Here is a 21,824-nt window from a genome sequence, read left to right on the forward strand (position 1 = left end):
CTCCCAGAGCTGAATGATGCCGGAAGATCGCAACGTGGTTGATTCATTGAGTGCTGCAGTGATATTATGACTGAAATTAGGGCTTTATTGGTACCTAGTAGTACTGAAACTGGACTGAAGGAATTCGAACAAGAAGTTTCAGAAGAGATCCACATGGGAATTGGAGACTGGAAATGTAGTAATTGGAGGGACTGATCAGCTGGGGTTGGGGGGGCCTTTTAACATCACTACACTTCTAGATTCTTTTCCTGTCATTTCCTCTCAATTGTTCCTATTTGTTTTCTACTAATGGCTGTTTCCCCTCTCTAGCGACATGATTTTGAAACTATATTGAGCAATTTGTTAGAGGGTTACTGACTGTGTCAAGACATCATCGTAAAAGCAGATACTCTCGGGAAAATGTTAATAATTATAGATTACTTCAGGTAGTGACTACACCTAATTTTAAGATGGGAAACATCATTGCCTTGAGATTGGTTTTGTTTCTTGGCACTGCACCCTGTCTGTAAGAGGCATGTCTAATAAAGCTTTAATAACACTTCATTTTAGCACAATAGTACATTAACAGCCATTTTCCATTTCATGAATCAGTGCATCTTACCTTAATGGGATCTTGCAATTGCTTGTTTGTAGAATTGGAGTTTGCCCCTTAGCAGCAGAGTGTTGAGCTAGTGAGAATACATTTATGAATTCTTCAACTTTTGCTCCATTTACTTTGATTTCCTGTTGATGTTTTAGTGTGTTGGAAATAATTATTTGCACTCTATGCTTTTTGGTTCAGAAAACATTGAACTGGTTGTCAGTTGCTAATTGCTGAATGTCCAGATGGTCTGGCTGTATCATGAATGGTAGAATTTAAATGCTCCGGGTCCATTGTTGTTCCCTTTACAATTGGTATTCTTGTGAATCTGTCCTGATGAGTGCATGACGAAAAGCTTCGACAGTATGTCTCTCATTTTTTTCAGCAATACTCTCATTCTGTGTTACCATATGACTCTGGCTTTTTTTCCAGTGTGGACCATCACACTCTACTACCCCAATGTCAATTGCAATTACTTTATAAATTCAAGTTTATAAAGTATTTAAAGTTTTTAAAAAAAACAAGTCATTATGTCTGAAGCATTGTTAAACGAAAGATGTAGGTGCCATAAGAAACTGGATAAAGTTTAAAGATACCAACATTTAGCAGCAATTAACATTTGGGATATTTTGTAAAAGTGCTTCTCTGGCCAGAACCAGTGAAAGGGTTAACAATATCAGTGGGAAAAGCACGATGTAACTATAATGATGCCTTCATTTGTTTTAAGTTGCAATTCTGAGTTAACAGCACTAATTTTACACTGTTGGTAGCACAAAACAAGTTCATATGGTAATTTAAATTGAAAAAATATCCTAAATTACTTCACAAATAGTTAAATGAAAAATAGACACCCATGTACAACAAGGCCATATCCAGCTCTCAATTTTCCTCCCTAAATCCCTGACTGTTTTCTCTTTCTTAACTGCACTCCTTAAGACCTACCTCTTTAACCAAGTTTTTTGTCACCTGCCCTAATATCCCCCTAAGTAGCTTGGTAACAAAGTTTGACTGCTTATGTGATGTATCGTGGGATGTTTTATTATGATGAAAGTGCTATGTAAAGGTGAGTTGTTGAAGGTATGCTGAGGTCAGTTGTTGCACTCCAACTGCTGATGTGACAGTGATCAACAACTTCAGGTTTCTGGTTTGAACCCAATTTAAGCTTCTGGATTTGTACAGCCGAGTTGCTCACTTGATAAACTTGTTTGGCCACTAGAAGTGGAGAGACCCCCTAGTTCTAGAGATGATAAAGGCATTATCCATTCCTCCTCCCCTTTCTCTGATACAGAGAAGCTGAACAGCTATTAAATGCAGGTCTGAAAGTCTATTTGCATGTACTGGTACCTTTTGAAATGGGTACAGACATTTCACAATGCAGTTTAACCTTTTGACAGTGCTGCCCCTTGACATTCTGAGCCATTGTTCCTCTAACTAGTCTGGACAAGTACAGAGGGTGAAGCTGCACAGAATGCCATATCCTCCAGGACAAATTTTAAAGATTCAGGGAGGTCTTTTTCTGTGCTTCATCTCTGATGTTCTACTTGTTTTACACGCATCCAGTAATTTATATTTAAATTGTATGAGCTTATTTTGTGCTACCAACAGTGTAAAATTAGTGCTGTTAACTCAGAATTGCAACTTAAAACAAGTAAAGGCATCATTATAGTTACATCGTGCTTTTCCCACTGACATTGATAACCCTTTCACTGGATCTGGCCAGAGAAACACTTCTACAAAATATCCCAAATGTTAATTGCTGCTAAATGTTGGTATTTTTAAACTTTGCTCAGTTTCTTATGGCACTACATGTTTCATTTAACAATGCTTCAGAATTATTGACTTGTTTTTGAACCAGAAATGTGGAGAGAGTTTTATCAGAGGAAAATAAGCTAATGGACCTAAAATGCAGTCTGTTTAACCATTGTGGGTTTGGCCCAGTTGCTGGTATGCTTGAGTTGAGCCTGAAGATTGAGAATTTGAACCCAACTCCAGGACTAAAGCCTTTTGTGTGGGCACCCATTCAAATGTTGTAGTGCTACATGTGCCTCTTCAATCTTCCAAGCACTTCAAACTGCTTGGGTGAGTGGAGTAAGAAGTCTTTGAAGAACACTTACAAATGCGCGGTGCTTTTGATGAATCTGTTTTTCAGATAAGGCACAGCAGCCCTCAAGAGGTTAGGTGGAGCCTCTGAATTTCTTCCCCCTCCCTGGTAGTCCAATTTTGTTGACACTGGTTAAGTAGATAATGTAGCATTGCTGTCACCAAATGTGATGATTAAAACCTTACACACACTTATATATAGCAAGTTTGATATCATATAGCATCCCAAGCCGCTTCACAAGATCATTACCAAACAAAATCTGACACTCAGCCAAAGCCGATATAAGGACATGTGGAGGTAAGTTTTAAGGAATGGCTTAAAGGAGAGAGAGCTAGAGGGGCAGAGCTTTAAGAGGATGTTGCAGATGTTAGCGCCTAGGTAGCTGAAGGCATGGCACCAATGACACCCACCTGAAGTGGCAATCTCTGGAACACCTAGAGGTATTGCTCCTGCTAGCCAATGTCAAGTCTCTTGGTTTCAGTGAGGTGGTTGCACAGCCGGTTCCCAAATTGTGAACCTTGTGCAGCTTGCATTAATCACAATGTAAACCAACTGAGTGTGTTATCGCTGGTATTGAGAGGGCCCAGTTTCCTTGGTCTTTCTGTCGACTAGATTTGGTGAAACCTGTGCTTTTGGGAACAAATTCATTACCATTCATATAGCAGCTGCTTTTTTAAAAGAAGAATTCTTTGCCTGTGAGCATCTCTGAAAAGGCTGACTTTATTTCTATCTCTCATTGGTTTTATGCAGGCCACTTCAGATGATAGATGGAGTGACATATAGGCCAAACCGAGTAATAGTGGCAGGTTTTCCCTCCCTAAAAGATATTGGTGAAGCAGTGATCTTTTATGACAATCCAAACACAGCTTTATAGTTGCTTATACCCTGCTGGACATGGAACTTGACATTGAGACCAGACCTCTGGTCATCTCCTTAGTGAACACTTAGTACCCCAAGTTTTCAAACTGCCATGATGGGATTTGAAACTCTGTTCTCTAGACTGTTAGCCCAGGTCTCTGGATTGCTAGTCCAGCAACAACATGATCATAAATAACCTTCTTTACATCACAACTTGCATATATATTAATCTTTTAATATAAAACATTCACAAGTTGCTAAGTATAAAAGCTCTCAAACCTATCTCTTATGGGAGAGCCTTTAGTTTTAACCATCCCTGATTTTCTTCAGTCGCTTTTTCCAAATTGCTCCATGTGTTCTGGGCCTATGGAATACATTCCATAAATGTTACTTCCTTCATAACACTGGCAAGTGGCTGTGTCATGTGAAAGGGGTCATTTGAGCACTTGCCTTTTGCCCCACATTGCTAGAACCAGGCTGTTATCTAATGCAAGTACAACCTAAAGGAGATGGAGCTGGGTATTTTCCAGACTGAATTGAAACCATTACTGATGAAGGTTAAAATTGGCAGCTTAATATTGGAAAATTACTCTTTTGATTTTGTTTAAGACTGTTGTAGAAACTTTTTAACATGCCCAGCCGTTTCAATTTTTTTTAAGATTTGAGAGAGATTAGATCTAAGTACTTCTCGATTACATACAGCAGAGCAGCTACTTTGCATTGTTTTGAAGTTTTCAAAGACGTTAAACAAAGACGGGTGATTTGAGTGTGGATTAGCTGTGGAGCGGTCTATGCTTGGTGCAGGTACAAGTGTTTGAAACACCAGGCCTGGTGCCAGAGGGCACTACTAGTTTTGATGCTGTAAAAGTAGTGTTACTTACAGCCCCAAGTATCTGTTGCACAACAATACATTAAGTGTCTTTTGTATTCTGTGGGTCCCCAGGGAGTTGTTATTGTGTACGTGGACAGCTGTTTGAACCAAGGCGAGAAGCTCGCTCCCATGGGATCAGAGAGAAGTCACGCTTCAGGCTATTCAGTGCATGTACTGTTGATCACCTAATGGAGCTTAAAGGTCAGGTTATCCCAGTCTGGGTGACAGCCTAACCCTTTGGGGCTCTATTTGTGTAAATGTAGTTGAATGTGTAAGGTGTGGACCATGGAGGAATCTGTCTTGGAGTTTTTTTTGGTTATCTGCAGGTGAATGCGTGCTGCCGATACATGAAACTGTGTTAACTGCCCCTATGTATAGTTTGAGCTGTAAAGACTGCAGTACTAAGTGCTCATGGTTTAAATTTATATGTCATATTCTGTTTAGCCACTGGGCTGTTGAGCATGACCAGGGCTTTGACTATCTCTGGAGGCTGTTAAATATTGAGTGAGGACATTTTTACTGTAAAAATGTGGTGCCCCTCTTTTGAAATTACCCAGCCTGTTAGTTGTTTTGATGATTCAGTGGGTGTAATGTTTGTGTGATACTTAGTCATTGGTCAGTGAATTTCCTTGGTTTGATTGCTAATAGCTACCAAGTTAGCAGAGACAGCTTTGAGGTCTTAGGCACTTGGGCTAGGGAAAGACACTTGGCTTTGTGATTCTTATAAGTGTTGTCATTCAAAATTTGATTAATCTTGGCTGTGACTCCCCTCATGGTCTGCAATTCTACTCCCCCCCCCCCCAACCTCCCCGCCTCCTTCACTATTGCTATGCTGATTTTAGCTCAGTGGCAGCATTCTAACTTGGAGTCAGAAGATCATCAATTCAAGCCCGTTACAGAGAGTCGAGTACGTAATTTAAGCTAACACTTCAGTGCCGTTCTGAGAGTGCTGCACTACCAGAGGTACTTTTTTTGGCTGCCACATTAAACAAATGATCCTTCTGTTCCTTTTGGGACCCATAGCATTATTCCAAGCTCTCCCCATAGATGATATTTATATCTCAAATAACATTAAAACATAATATTTGGTCATTGCTGTTTCTGGGACCTTGCTGTGTGCAAATTGGTTGCTGCGTTTTGCTATAATGCAGCAGTGACTACACTTCAGAAGTACCTAATAGAATGCTTTGGGATGGCCTGATGTGAAGGGTGCTATATAAATGCGTGCTCTTTACTGGAATCATAGATGAGCAGTGTGAAGTACCAAGGCGCTTTTAACATTCATGGAACTATGCAAGTGGAATCAAATTGGGGTTTAAAATGGGTGCTCTCATGAGAATTATTTGCCGAACACTACACCTATTGGTAGAAAATAATTCCTCACTTGAGCTTTGTTATAAAATGATTTGATTAGATCCTGTGCTTGAAGTCTTTTCTCTTGGGTTACTTCTGGATGTGAAGAAAAGTAACAAAGCTAATACAATGACTGTCTCATCACAGGTGCTAAAAGCATGATTAGCATTGGATAGGATGTGGGATCAATTTTCTTCATTTTGCAGAATGTACTGTATAATTGCCCAGCTGGAAATTGGGAACTCATTTTTTTTCTTGCAAGAGTCATATTTCTAAACACAAAGTGAGCTGACATTTACTGTTTACTCTTCCATTATCAGGCAGCCACCAAAGTGGAAGTTGACATGGAGAAAGCTGAGAAACTACAAGTAATGAGGGGAGATTTCTTAACATCGCTGGAGAATGATATTAAACCTGTAAGTACCTGATCACGTACACCAAACTACAATTGTTTTAGGATTCCAAGGCACTCACTCCAGACTAAAGTGAATTTGATGTCCATTCAGAGCTGGTGTGGCACTGGATTTGATAACATTGATTTTGCTCTGCTTATATTCAAATACCTGGCTTATGAATTGGGACCTGGTTGATTTGTTTTTGTTTTCTATACTGTGAATAATGCCCTCAACAAGAAAATATTTCATGACAAATCTTATCAATTCTTTAGCTTCAGTTTGTACCACATTGAGTTTTTTTTTATTGTAACAGGGGATTGATACAGAACATGTTAAGATTAATGAGGTTTATAAGATTATGTTTAGGAACTGTCTTTAATTTAAGATAAAACTGAGGGTGGGTGTTAGTAACCTATTTTGAAATATGTTTGACAACAAGCCTTGGACGGTTAAAAATCCAAGGGAGATACAGATTTTGTTAGGGGGTAATAGACTGAGTCTCCCAAAATCCAAGAAAGGTGTTGAAAGTATCAGGTTGTAAACAATTATGCTGTAAACTGTCCATTTACTTCTCAGATGAAAGAGAGTTGGGGTCAGGGTAGCTAATTTTACCTGGGTGCAAGGCTAATGTGTTTCATGTTGTCATGAGGAAGAGTGCAGTGGAAGTCATTGTTGAGATCAGGTCATAGGCTTTCCTACAAATCAGTGAATATCACAGATAGACAGTTTCGTGGGGACAGCAGAGAGAAGAGGCTGCTTAGCTTTGCAACCAACCACAGCTGGATGAGGGAGGGTGACAGTTTCTAGTTGAAGAGATGCGTCCCACAGCTATCTAAAGATTCTGGGAGGACATGCTTTACTGCTGGTAGCAGATTTAGGAAACTCTGCGAAAACTAAGGCGGTCACTCAAAGTTACTACTGTTCGCACAGGGAAATGTGAACCCATTCAAAGCTGGAAGCAACTGTGGACTTTTGCTATAAGGACAGTAACTCCATGGAGAGTGCAATGTGTTAAGTATAAAAGGAAATATTCTGTAGTTTAAAGTATAAGTTGCCCATAAAAGGAAAATAGAATTTTATCAATAGCGCTTTTTGTCATTTGTTACAATAAATATCCTAAAACACAAAATTTTGTTATCATCCTTGTTAGCTATTATCTGGAAGCTTGAATTTCTTTTTAAACATTATCAGTCTCTACAAGGATTGTAACAAACAAGAATGGTGTGATGTTGCTTGGAACACTGCAAAGTTAGAACAACAAAGCACATTGAATCATTGAGTGCTGCTCCTGAAGATTTCTTTCTGGCTTTACCTTTCAGAAAAAGTGATTTTAAACAATAAAATTTCACAAAGGTTATTTCAAACATTTTTAAAAATGATGTAAGTGAAGGCGTGGCCAGCGATTAAGTTTACTACTAAATATTCCATTCCACAATCCAGATGACAGCAATGAGTCAAGTGTGTTTCATTGATCCTTCAAGAATTTATAGGTGACTCATAGTGCTGAACCATGCTGGTACAACATAATGAAAGATAAGGCAGAAATGCAGTTTGCTTGCTCATTCCCTTACTCTGTTCAGTTCTTGATTTGAGCTGTCACTGTGGTAAGGGCTGGAGCAGACATGATGTGCCGTGGCACACTTCCTTGTAGCAGGTTCACAGCAAGATTAGTGGGGAATTTAGAGCGGGGTTGTCTGTCTACCCTCCTATTTAGAGATGCTGTGTAATTAGCAGAGGCCAGAGTGCTGGGAACATGTTAGTGGGTCATATACAGTTCTTAATGCAGCAAACTAGCTGAAATGTTTAATTGTGTTCTGCCCTTACCCATGAAGTTAGATTATGTTTTGCATGATATTGGCTGACTTGCATAAAATAATTTAACAGATTGACATTCTGTTGAAGGCATGTGTTCATTTTCAGAAAAATAGGTATAACATGGTTTTCCAATTCTGTCTCACAGGCTTTTGGCATAAACCAGGAAGATTATGACAGTTATATCATGAATGGAATCATTGTGTGGGGCGATCCAGTCACACGGGCCCTGGATGATGGAGAGTTGCTTGTCCAGCAAACCAAGAACAGTGACCGCACTCCTCTGGTTAGCGTCTTGTTGGAAGGTAGGGCTATTTTCCTTGTCCCAGCAGGAAAGGGAAGAAAATGAAGGGGCATCCACATGAAGAGCACTTAAATTTTACAAAAAAATTGATCAGTGTAGTAGCTCTAGGGTGTCCTGGCAAGTGGAAAGAGCACATCTGGTCTCAATACCACTGACACCCAGTGGGGTACCTACATCCAATACTTTGGTCATCTGCTCCTCAGATTGAACACTGAGATATGGTCTCTGAATGCCAAGCTCCATGTCTAGCAGGGTATTTGCGTCCAATGAGAGTGGATGGTGACTTGCTCCCCATGCACCTTTCATTATATTTCGCCAGTCCTCCTGGTTAGGAGGTTCAATCTAGCAACCTGCCCCTCTATAAAAAGGCTCTTGGGTATGGGAACTACCAAAGAGCATGGCTGCTGCTTGTTAAAAGGCTATCTGCTCCTGATTTGGGGGTCTTTTGTGAAATTTTTCATCTTTTATTATGTATTTTTATACCATTGCCATCTTTGGGAATGGAATTGGACCTGACTGAGGCTAATCTCTGGTATAATGCAGACTGAATTGGACTTGTGAAAGCTGAATTGTTTCTGAATCTGATTCTAGGCCCAGGTGTTACGTGCTGACCTGTCACATTCCCTGTCTACTGGTTTTTATCTAATTAATGTCTTGTTAAGAATAGGACAACACACCATGCAGTTAATTAAGGGTGGCTGCTCAATCTAATTTCAAGTTCTGACTATTTACTGGTGTATTTAAAACCTTTTTTATTAATCAGGAGCTTTAGCCAATTTACAGATACCCAAGTAGCTGAGGGTACAAAGTTGATTGCTTAAAATGAGCGCTTTCTTAGTGAACAGAGCCATTTTTGTTCGTGCACAAGATCTATTCAACCCAATCAGACCGCAGGAAGTTCCATGCACCTTCTATTGCCAGCCTACAGAACTGTCTGGGAATCTCCAGGAAGTGAAGAATCTCCTGGATATTGCTGCAAGGAACTAGGTAGAAAAATCATGACAAAAACTCCAAAAAATAAGTCCAACTTGAGTTGGTGACCCATGGATGTACCCCAGTGTTCCCAAGTGCAAAAAAAATGAGCAGGAGTAGGCCATTCGGCCTCTCAAACCTACTCTGGCCTTTAATAAGATCATGATTGATCTGATGGTAATCTCAAATCTGCATCCCGCCTACCCGCGATAACCTATCACCCGCTTGCTTACTAAGAATCTTATCTCCTCCTCCTTAAAAATATTCAAAGCCTCTGCTTCCACCAGCTTTTGAGTAAGTTCCAAAGAGTCATGACCCTCTGAGAGAAAAAAATTGCCTCATCTCCGTTTTAAATGGGTGACCCCCCATTTTTAAACAGTGACCCCTAGTTCTAGATTCTCCCAGAAGAGGAAACACCCTCTCCACATCCACCCTGTCAAGACCCCTACGGATCTTATGTTTCAATCAAATCACATCTTACTCTTCTAAACTCCAGCGGATACAAGCCCAGCCTGTCCAACATCTCCTCATAAAACAACCCCCACGTTCCAGGTATTAGTCTGGTAAACCTTCTCTGAACTGCTTTCAACGCATTTATATCCTTCCTTAAATAGGGTGACCAATACTGTACACAATACTCCAGATGTGGCCTCACTAGTGCCCTGTATAACAGAAGCATAACCTCCCTATTTCTGTATTCAGTTCCCCTCACAATAAATGAGAACATTCGATTAGATTTCATAATTACTTGCTGTATCTGCTTATTAAACTTTTGCAATTCATGCACTTAAGGTACCCAGATCCCTCTGCATCTCAGAGCACTGCAATCTCTCACCATTTAGAAAATCTGCTTCTCTTTTATCCTTCCTGCCAAAATGGACAATTTCACATTATCCTGCATTATACTCCATTTGCCAAATTTTTACCCACTCACATGCCTATTATATCTTTTTGTAGCATCTGTATGTCCTCTTCACAACTTACCTCCCATCTATTTTTGTGTCATCAGCAAATTTGGCAACCATCCCATCCATCCCTTCATCCAAGTCATTTATATAAATTGTAAACAGTTGAGGTACCAGCACTGATCCCTGTGGCATAACACTCATTCATCTTTGCAACCTGCAAAAAGACCCATTTATGCCTACTCTCTGCTTCCTGTTAGCCAGCCAATCTTCTATCCATGCCAATATGTTAGCCCCTATACCATGAGCCTTATTTTCCACACTAACCTTTGATGTGACACTTAATCAAATGCCTTCTGAAAATCTAAGTAGATTACACCTACCGGTTCCCCTTTATCCACAGCACATGTTACTTCCTCAGAGCTCCAATAAGTTCTAAATGTGATTTCCCTTTCACAAAACCATGTTGACTCTGCCTGATTACCCTGCTATAGCCCCTTTTAATAAAAGCTTCTAACATTTTACCTATAGCAGGTGTTAAGCTAACTGGCCTGTAATTTCCCGCTTTCTGTCTCTTTCCCGTTTTGAATAACGGAGTTACATTTGCTATCTTCCAAGCTAATGGGACCTTCCCCGAATCTTGTGTGTTTCGGAAAATTAAAACCAATGTATCAACTATCTCACTAGCCACTTCTTTTTAGATCCTATGGTGAGGCTCGTTAGGACCCGGGGCACTTGTCAGCCCACAGTTCCAGCAATTTATTCAGTACCTTCCCTGTTGATTGTAATTTTCCTGAGTTCCTCCCTCCTTTCCATTTCCTCACATCATTCTTTAGTGTGTGTTAAGTGTAAGTTATCAGCTGATTGTTGAACTCCTTGGTATATGTTTAGTTTAGTCCCTTTCCTCGCAGTCTGATCGTGTTGGGAAGGGAGTTGGCCCTGACGGACACTAATCTCTGGTATATTGCACAGACAGATGTAAGTTTGTAAAAGATGAATTGGGACTGAACCAGTCTGGATGTTGTGTGCTGATCTGTCGTGTCCCTTGTCTGATGGGTTGAATGGAATGAGTGTCATGTGCTGTTAAGAATAATATTACACCCCAGAAGAACGATAAAAGTTCCTCTTATAGCCTATTTGTTTTCAAGTATGTTTTCAGTGCTGCTTTGCTGCTGGTGGTTTCTGATACTGACTTAAAAAGAGACCAAATCTGAAATGGGAAAACACTGTCAAATATTTATCCACTGCGTGAAAGCATAATCCCACGCACCTCGGTATACCACTGGTTGAGAAGTTACGCAGATCAGGCAATGGAAGAGCATGTAAGATCAATCAGTTGTTCAAGCCCATCATCCCAAAGATCCAATGCTTTCCCTCGGACTATCTTGACGAGCATTTTAAAAGTGGCCATTGACTCAGGCTTAACTAAAATTAGCATACTTTCCTGTCTTTTCTTGCCTAAGCTGGAACGTGTTCTGGCCAAAACTTCAGAGCATTCAACTGGAGTCAAAATACATAATTAGCTGCTATTACGTCAGTTATTTTACTATTGTGGTTGGCAGCTGGGATTTTGTGAGTAATACGTGGTATGCAATATCATCCTGTCAGAAGTAAAACTTCTTTAACAGAAATTTTCCAGAATTTTTCCCAATTGGCCTGGTTTCTATATTTTTTTGCCCGTCCCAGGAGTTTGCATGGATTCCAGTTGGTAGGGGGAGTGTGTATATTGTGATGTGCGGGATGTAGTAATGCAGTTGTGTGGGACACGCTGGACTGGCCAGTTTGTCTTTTCCTGTTTGTGATCGTGGAATGTCTGTAACGGTTGGTTGTGTGTCTGCTATGTGCATGTATACCTTTATTGCTAATGTGGAAAAATCCCAGATTTGTTCACTTAGTAGTGATTTTAATTCTAAACAGGGCCTCCAAACAGTGGCAAGACCGCACTGGCTGCGAAAATTGCTGAGAAATCTGGATTCCCCTTCATTAAGATCTGCTCTCCTGATAAGATGATTGGATTCTCCGAAACAGCGAAATGCCAGGCCATTAAAAAGGTGACCCTATTTAAGCACTTGACCTGTCAACAGTTGTTAAGTTTCATGACTTCTAATTTTTTTTAAAAAAGCTTTACTTTAATCCCCACCCCTGTAATTCACACTTAGTTTTTAACACCACATCCCCACCCTGACTTTTTTTTTGCATGAGGCCTTGTTTCCCATTCAATATCCTGCTGATTTAAATTGGTTCTGAGCCAGAAAATCATGGTCAATTTGCAAGATGATTATTAAACTGTCTATATTGGCTTTGAGAAATGAGTCACTGCTCAAGAGCCAGATGGAGACTTGTGTGACTGTGACATAAGAACCATTGCCCAGACTCTGTCACCAGACTGGAATTCAGGATATTAGGGCAGAACCACCCTGTAGAACTGTAGCAGGATTTCTGGTGAGGATGATAAGGAAGTTAAAATTGTATCCACCTGCCTGCTTTCTTGACCTCTTTCTGTTTGCTCCCTCACTTTGTATTCTGTCACCTCTACTACATTTTGCGGCTCTGTCTGCCTCTCTAAGTCAGTAGGCTGAAGGCTCAAGCCCATCTTGAGGTTTTAATTGATCTAGGCTTGCATTTGATGGTAGTTCAGAGGGACTCTTGGATGCAACTCTAAACCGAGGCCCTGTGTGTTGTCTGATAGATGTAAAAGGTCCCACTGCACTATTCAAAGTAATACAAAGAAGGTCTTCTGCCCAAAGCAACATTTACCCTTCCTCAAATGCCACTGAAAAATAATATCTGATCATTTGTCATTGCTGTTTATGGGACTTATTCACGTTGGCTGCTGTTCTGCTATATTGCAACAATAACCACACTTCAAAAATAGCTGTGAAGTACATGGGAAGTGAAATGCAGGTTTACTTTTCTCTCCTATTCCCCTTGCCCCCACCCCGCCCAAAATTATAGAAGCCAACTCCACTAAGACAAAAACTTTCTGATGTTTTGTTGAAGGTATATAGCATGCTGTGCTGAACAGGAGCTAACACCCGATGTCGGCATACCTCCACCTGTGATGTGCATTCTTTTCCTAATAGGCAATTTTTGCGCTCGGGAGGTGGTGGGGGCTCCTTCCACATTTTGTATGGGGAGACCATGCCTTGATTTCCCCTGTTCCACCTCTCTAACAAAGTTCTGAAAAATTAATTTACTGCTGTTGTGAGCAAGTTATTTCACTTGTGAGGCACTGCCACCTGGTGGCTGCAAATATCAACCAGCAAAAGACCTGTCTAAGCAACCAGCTATTGATCTCATCTGACGAGAAGGTGCATGTTTGAACATACTTTGCTGCAACAACTAGATATAAATATATATGTATTATTTACTGTATAAATTATATAGGTAGTGGCTTTAACTGAGTTAAATATACGAAGTAATGTTATCTCTCACAATTTGACATCAGGTCACATGAGATATTGGGACAGCTAGCTAAAAGGTTGGTCAAAATGCTAGATTTTAGAGGACGTCTAAAAGGAAGAGGTAGAGAGATAGACGAGGTTAGGGAGGGAATTCCACAGTTTGTGACCTAGACAGCTGAAGGATAGCTGCCAATGGTGTAGCAATGAAAATTGGTGATGCTCAAGACATCAGAATTGGAGGAATGCCGGCATCTCGGGTGAATGTAGAGGCTGGGTAGATTTAGAGATGGGCAGGGTTGAGGCCATGGAGGGATTCAAAAAGAGGGATGAGAATATTAAAATTGAAGCATTGCTGGACTGGGAGCCAACATAGGTCCACAAGCATAGAAAGGAACTTGGTGCGCGTCAGAAAACAGGCAGCAGAAGTTTGGATGATCTGAAGATTATGGAGTGGGAGGCAAGTTGGGAGGCCAGCCAGTTTGACCATCTTTTTCTTAAATCCAAAGATTACTGTTAATTTAGAATCAGAAAATATTTGAATGCATATTTCACTGTATAAGTAATATTAAAACTGGATTGCCTTTATTTAAATGACAAGAAAGTTTATTTAAAGGGACTCTTGAAATGTGGTTGAGTCTTCCTTGCTTTCAGTTCTGCTTCTCAGGCCTTGTACATCACTGCAATCTTTTGAAACTACATTGTCCTGTTGTGTTTCCTGTGACTGGTTCACCATCTTCATTTGTTACGTGAAGATAGTGAAACTGTATTAAAAGGCTGGAATTTGTTTTTGTAGTCCTGGTGACGACATTGCATGAGAAAAGGCTGCAATGAGCATTTGGACTAGTAATCCAGAGGCCCAGCTTGATGCTCTGGGGGATGGGTTTAAATTGCACTGCGGCAGCTGGTGGAATGTAAATTTAATGAATAAACCTGGAGTTAAGAGCTATGCCAATATTGGTGACCATGAACTTTTGGATTGTCGTAAAAAGACATCTGGAGCACTGATACCCTTTAGGGAAGGAAATCTGCTGGTCTAACCTACATGTCACTCCACACCCACACAATGTGATTGGCTGTTAACCGCAATGGTCTAGCAAGGCACTGAACAACAATTTAAATAATGCCTTTAACATAATGAAACATATCCAGGAGTTTCACAGGATCATTGTGAAAGAAAGTGTGACACTGAGTCCATAAGGAGATGTTAGGTCAGATGACCAAAAGCTCAGTCAAAGAGGCAGATTTTAAGAAGCGTCTTAAAAGAGAGAAAGCAAGGTACAGAGGTGGAGAGGTGCAGGGAGGATATTCCAGTGTTTGGGGCCCAGGCAACTTAAGGTGCAAACACCAATGGTGGAGCAATTAAAATTAGGGGATGCACAAGAAACCAGAATTGAAGGAGCACAGATATCTTGGAGGGTGGTGGGGCTAGAGGAGATTACAGAGATAGAGCTGAAGCCGTGGAAGGATTTGAAAACAAGAAGGAAAATTTTAAAATCAGGTCTCTGCTTGACCGGAGCCAGTGTAGCTCAGTAAGCAGAGAGATGATGGGGGAACAGGACTTGCCGCGAGTTGAGAAATGAATGGCAGAGCTTTGGATAACAAGTTTGCAGAGGATAGCATATTGGGGTTCAGCCAGTAATGCATCGGAATAGTTGAGTTTAGAGGTAACGAGGGCATGAATGACAGTTTCAGCAGATAAGCTGAAATGAAGGTGAAGGCAGGTAACGTTATGGAGGTGGAAATAGGTGGTTTTAGTGATGGCACAAATGTGAGATCAGAAACTCATCTCAGGATCTAATGAGACATTTGAGCACAAGATTGTGAATAACCTGGCTTTATCTCAGACTGGGAGAGGGCTTGGAGTCGGTAGTTAGGAAAAGGAGTTTGGAACGAGGACTGAAAACAAGTATTTATGTATACATGTAGAAATCTCTTGAAATGCTACAAATCTTACACATAAGTGTAAAATTGACACGTGTTTGAGACAGTCAGCTAGAACAACACTGTGATCCTTTATTCCAAATGCAATGTGTATTCTATGATCAGGTCATCTAGAGAAACAGAAGCCTTTTTGTAACTGGAACCCCCGATTAGATTCCTCATTTAGGCCCACTTATAACCCATGTGAGAATTTTTCCCATGTTGCACTTCCATTTGAAGCCTACACTGGCTTTCTGATGCCTTAGTGACTGAAATGCACAGCCCAATGCAATATTAGCTGTTAGAATCTTTAATGTTAGTGTTGACTGTACCAGGAGTAAATTGATTGAAATGCATTGTTCCAGCAGCAGTTGGGACTCAACATTTGCTAGTTTCCTTACTTGCTATCCATTTATGAAGCTCTCCTGGTTGGCTTAGTAAAGTTACTCAGAGGTTTCAGATTGTTGTCACACTCACATTATAATGTAGTGTCTTTTTAATTGTAGTTTTTAAAAAAAAATTAATGTTGCATTGAAGACTTTACGCTTGGTTATAAATGGAAAGCTGTGCTTTTTGAGCTGAAACCTGAAGCTGAGCAGTACATTGCAATCTCTACAATTCCCTGATGAAACGGTCATTGTATTGACCCCAGTTCATGCTTGTTTAATGGGGGGAGGCGATGGTGTAGTGGTATCGTCGCTGGACTAGTAATCCAGAGACCCAGGGTAATGCTCTGGGAACCCAGCTTTGAATCCTGCCACGACAGATGGTGGAATTTGAGTTCAATAAAAATCTGGAATTAAAAGTCTAATGATAACCACGAAACCTTTGTTGATTGTTGTAAAAACCCATCTGGCTCACTAATGTCCTTTAGGGAAGGAAACCTGCCGTCCTTACCTGGTCTGGCCTACGTGTGACTCCAAACCAACAGCACCTCTGAACGAGGGCAATTAGGGATGGGCAATAAATGCTGTCCTAGCCAGTGATGCCCACATCCCAATGAATGAATAAAAAAAAATCTCAACCTGTATAACCACCTGAAGTCAAGCCAAGAGCACAAATTGGTCAGGGCTGATACCCTTAGTGACACACTATAAAAGCAGAATGTTAATTGCAATTACAGATTGTCGAATCTCACTCAAGACTTGAGCACAAAATCTAGCCATTAAACAAAATTCTTGTCTGCCCTCAAGTGGGTGTAAAAGACCCCATAGCATTATTTAAAGAGCAGGTGAGTCCTCCATGGTGTGATTGGTGGCCAATGATCATTCCTCAACTAATACCACTAGAACAGATTATTTGGTTATCATTTTGCTGCATAAGAGAGAGGTAGCACAAGACAACATAGAAACACAGGAAAGTGACTTTGGGGCTTATTGTCTTCCTGAAACCCAACCTAAGTTTGACAGTAACCCATGGAAGACAACTTATTAAAATCTACCTTTGTCCTAATATCTCTTTTTGTGACTGTCAAATTTTCTTTGCTAACGTTCTCCTGTGAAGCATCTTGGGAAGTTTTGCTATGTTAAAGGTGCTTTATAAATGCATAGTGTTTTTAATAGCAAAGCAATAATAAATGAGGTTTGATAGAGATGCATAGTTCTGATGATTTAAATTGGGAAAAATTATTTCCACTGGACAATAAGTCGGTATCTGCGTGGGCATAAATTTACGTTCATCAAATGAACAGAATGCAGAATGGGTATGTAAATGGAAGCTTCATTTCAGTGTAGATAGAGATGAGGTAGTGCATTTTGGTGGTTGGAATAAGCAGGTCACATACTATAGATTCCTAAATAAAGTAGAAGCACAAAAGCATCATGGAGTGCACATAATTAGAAGTATCCCTGGAGGTTAACAAAGCCATAAAAAATGCAAACGAAGCCTTGGGGTTCATTCCTCAAGAAATAAAATTCAAAAGCAGAAAAGTAACATTAAAATGACATAGAACACAAGTTAAAGCATGATAAGAGTCTTGTGTGCAATTTTAGTCAACGTATTGAAAAAAGGATATAGAAATGCGAAAGTGCAAAATAAATTTACATGGTTGATAGCTATACCCGCCCAGTTCTTCTATCAGGAAAGACTGAACAGGCTGAGGCTCTCACCTCTAGAAAAGAATGCTGGAGGGTAATCTGAGAGAAACCTTCAAGATTATGAAGGAACAAAAATATAAATACCTGGAAAAACTCAGCAGGTCTGGCAGCATCTGCGGAGAGGAACACAGTTAACGTTTCGAGTCCGTATGACTCTTCAACAGAACTAAGTAAAAATAGAAAAGAGGTGAAATATAAGCTGGTTTAAGGCATTGGGGGGGGTGGGTGGGGTGGTGGTAGAGCCAGCTCTACCCCCCACCCCCCCTTAAACCAGCTTATATTTCGCCTCTTTTCTATTTTTACTTAGTTCTGTTGTAGAATCATACGGACTCGAAATGTTAACTGTGTTCCTCTCCGCAGATGCTGCCAGACCTGCTGAGTTTTTCCAGGTATTTTTATTTTTGTTTTGGATTTGCAGTTTTTTCCTTTTCATAAGATTATGAAGGAGTTTGATGGGACAGATGTAAAAAAAAAGATATTTAAAACTAGTGGTTTTAAGTATAAGATTGACACAAATCAAATTAAGAACTTGGGAGAAACTTCTTCACTTAGTCGTGAGAATATGCAACTTGCTACCACAGATTGAAGTGAGCAGCATGGGTGCATTTAAAGGGGAGTTAGAGAAGCACATGAGGGAGAAAGAAGTAGAAGGACCTGATGAGACAATGTAATCAGAATGGAAGGAGACTTGTATGGAGCAAAAACACTGGCATAGATTAGTCTGTTTCTTTGCTGTAAATTCCATGTAATTCTATGTAAAGCTGAGAGATTAAAAGAAACTTGTTTATGTACAGAGTTGCTAGGATATGGAATCACCAACCAGTAAACACTGGTGGAAGTAGCAGCCATCATATGTTGTTAAATGGGGAGATAAATATTTGAAGAGAAATTTGCAGGGGTATGGGAAAAAGAACCATGTGGATGGCTGTGTCATGGGGCTGCAACAGTTGTTATGGGCCAATTAGCGCTCTGATTCAAACACTTTTTGGCTTTTTGAATGTTGGACACAAAATGCTGAAATTAGACATGGGGTCTTATCTTCAGTTTTGATGTGAGTGTTTGCTGAATTTGTGATAGGAAGAATTTAAGTTTTATCAAGTTCCTTCATTGTCAACTTCAGGAACGTTTGCCAGCTATTGTATAATGTGGTTTGTTGGCAGAAACATAGCATATGACAATATTATTGAAATTTGTTGAGGATTTTGAAACATTAAACTGAAGCATAGTGTAAGTTTCGGTGTGCAAACTCTCCACTTACAAAAACAGATGTGCTACCACAAGTCTACCTGATGAGTTATTTAATAATCTTATCTATTAATTTCTGTTGACAGATCTTTGAGGATGCATACAAGTCCCAACTGAGCTGTGTTGTGGTTGATGACATTGAGCGACTGCTGGGTAAGTTGGAGAGACAACACGTCTACCAAGGCACCTAACTAATCTGTGCATCGAGCATGGCATTTTTCTTCAGTTAACCCGAGAAGCTACCTGTCACAACCGGCTGGAGGTAGCTACTGTCGGATTGCTTTTACCAGTTACGTTGGATAAATTCATTTTCATTTGTTTAGTGTTCAGAATTTGAGGCCATGGTGAGGGAGCTGACTCCTCTCTGCTGTAAACTCCTAAAATTCCCTGGTAAACCAATGCTATGGAGTTTTTGTGAATTTCCATGATTTGAATATTGTGCTTTATATCCCCACTCTATCTCTTTGGAATTCATTGGCCCATGCTGGTTGCCATTGTCCATCCCGTTCTCTCCCCCCCACTCCCCCCGCCCCACCCAAGAAGGAAGACTGTCAGTGTGCATCACCAACTATTAGATCATGAAGAACATCATATCTGAGTACATCCTAAGATAACAAAATATCAGCACATATACTTAGCAGCAGGGATTATTGGGTTGTGACTGCAGGTGGAAATTTAGCTTATTTTTTTCCCTTCTCACTAGGTCTCTTTCCCTTTTCGCTCACTTGCTCTGTGGGCTTTAGTGCCTTTGAGCTTTCTGAGATCAACCAAAGCTGGGAACAGTGAACTCTTGCTCTGTTCTACAAATTTTAGTAGGAAATTCGTGTTTGTTCTGTGGGAGTTCCAATTAGAAGTTTCTTTGCCATGATATACTGTAAATGAACGAGAGAGATCTGGAATGGAATTTATTTCCTCTTTCCTAATCTCATGGCTACTCATTCCGATCGTAGCTTATTTCAGCTCAGACCAGGCATTGAGCCTGAGGCCTTGGTGACCTGTTATAATAAACATTGGTGGAGTACTGAGGCTTATTATTCACTTTGATTCTTTAATTGTGCAGTAACCAAATTCTTAGCTGTGGATTAGTGCTTAATGGGGTTGGGTAAATTGCCTATATGAAAAAGTGGCAGTCCCATACAAGATGGTAAATTCCTGAGATTGAAACCTTCGTATTTCATACTAAACAATGAGACTGTTTTAAAATATAGTGTCACAGTGAAACCAGTGTTTGTCCAAAGTGTAAAAGTGCAGAAATTAGGCCTGTCCTAACTAGTTGCAAACCATGAGCTTTCTCTTTCGTGCATTAGCATAACATAAAGCCCAAAATTCAGCCTATTAAATTTCCAGGATTAGAGTTTTTAATGTTTTTTATTGTACCCTTTCAAATTGGGAACCCTACAAGTTCCACTAAGTCTATGTTCCTCCAACTGTGGCCTCTTATGCCTTTCCTGCTTCTTTCACCCTGCCATAGTTGGCCATGCTGACTGAGTCTAGGCCCTAAGTTCTTGAGTTCCTTCCCCAAGATGTCTGCCTTTTGACACTACTCTTTTAAAGCATTGCTTAAAACCTACCTTTTTAAAAAGAATTTTGTCACCTGTCCTATTGTCTTGGCACTGTCAAGTTTAGTCTGATTACAATCTTCTGAAATGCCTTGGGATGATTTACTGTTAAAGCAGCTATATAAATGCAAATTATTAGTTCAGAGAGAGTCAGTTGACAGGAGTATGGAGATGTGTGAAGGTGCACATTTCTGGCTTCTCTTGTGTTCCCCGTGTAATGGACATCATCCTCAGGCATATGCTCTCTCTGCAGGTGACATCAGATAATGCATTTTATTGTCTGATTTGACCTGTGATTCATTGGCAACTAAAGTCCAGGCCTGGGGTGGTGGGGTTGTGGGATGGGGTTAGAATTAAGTACACTGCATGAAAGGATGATGGAAATAGATTCAGTTGTAACTTTCAAAAGGCTATTGGGTATATCTATATAAAGGATCTAGATTGAAGAATATGGTATGAATTGGATGGCTCTTCCAAAGATCTGACGCAGACCTAGTGGGCAGAATAACCACCTTTATGTTGCATCATTTTATGAAATGACCTCAGCAATATATCAGTGCAATTACTTTAAATGGCACCGGGTTGGGAAGGGAAGAAGAGTTCAAAATATGAGTCAGCTTTTATACTTCTGATTGCTATCTGCAGATGTGCTGCCTCCTGTGGTCAAATGTTCTGCTAATGGTCACTATCTAGGTTCCCAGATGAAGAATATTTGGTCTGTTCCGATTTGCTGGTTTCAGCTAAGCCGTTTTGGAGTATGTTAAGTACCCTGGGTGTCTCTGGGCTATGCAGTTATGGAGAGGAGGGGGGTGGGGAAAACTGGCCTATGTTCTATTCCTGTTTACTATCAAATGACTGCTGCTGGAAGAGCATGCATGAACACTAGATAAGAACAGGACCAAACCTGTATGGTTAAATATTTTTGAATAGCCACAATTCGGGCCCAGGTGGTCAGTCTACACATGAGCAAGCCTTTGCCACTCAGGGAGCCATACTCAGAATCTGATGAAATTACAATACCACAGCTCTTTATGTTGGTCAGGTGTTTGAATTTTATGGGTGACAAATGTTACAATAAGGATAATTCCACAACCTTGTACTCGAAAGGGAGCTGTGCTTACAGAGAGCATGGGCCAAAGGCACAGCTGTATTTGTAGATCAGTGCTCCTTATGAGTATTGTTATATGCTGGATCACAGAATTGCCTTTTGTACTTTGGTTGTCAAAGGAACATTGATTAAGTCCTAGTTTATATTATGTCATCTATCTGTTTAAGCCTATTATCACATGCTTGTTTGCCATCATAAAAAAGCATGAAGGCTTCCTTCAGGAAAGTACATTGTGCGTCACAGAATGATATGGCCCAAAAGGAGACAATTTGGCTAATCGTGTTTATGCCAGATCTTTAATAGAGCTACCCAATTGGTCCCACTTCCCCATAGCCGTGTAC

General features: G+C 40.3%; 1 protein-coding gene across 6 annotated transcripts in view; it reads left to right on the top strand.

Annotated features, from left to right (window-relative positions):
• Positions 1-21,824, top strand: part of LOC121268930 (vesicle-fusing ATPase) — a 249,069-nt gene that overhangs the window by 122,900 nt on the left and 104,345 nt on the right. For all 6 annotated transcript variants that reach the window (XM_041173206.1, XM_041173204.1, XM_041173207.1 and 3 more), the window contains exons 13-16: positions 6,084-6,179; positions 8,119-8,275; positions 12,069-12,202; positions 18,903-18,969. In XM_041173206.1, the coding sequence (XP_041029140.1) occupies positions 6,084-6,179; positions 8,119-8,275; positions 12,069-12,202; positions 18,903-18,969 (454 nt within the window). The remainder of the gene's footprint in view (positions 1-6,083; positions 6,180-8,118; positions 8,276-12,068; positions 12,203-18,902; positions 18,970-21,824) is intronic.

This window comes from Carcharodon carcharias, chromosome 23 (genome assembly GCF_017639515.1).
Source record: "Carcharodon carcharias isolate sCarCar2 chromosome 23, sCarCar2.pri, whole genome shotgun sequence".
NCBI classification, from domain to species: domain Eukaryota; kingdom Metazoa; phylum Chordata; class Chondrichthyes; order Lamniformes; family Lamnidae; genus Carcharodon; species Carcharodon carcharias.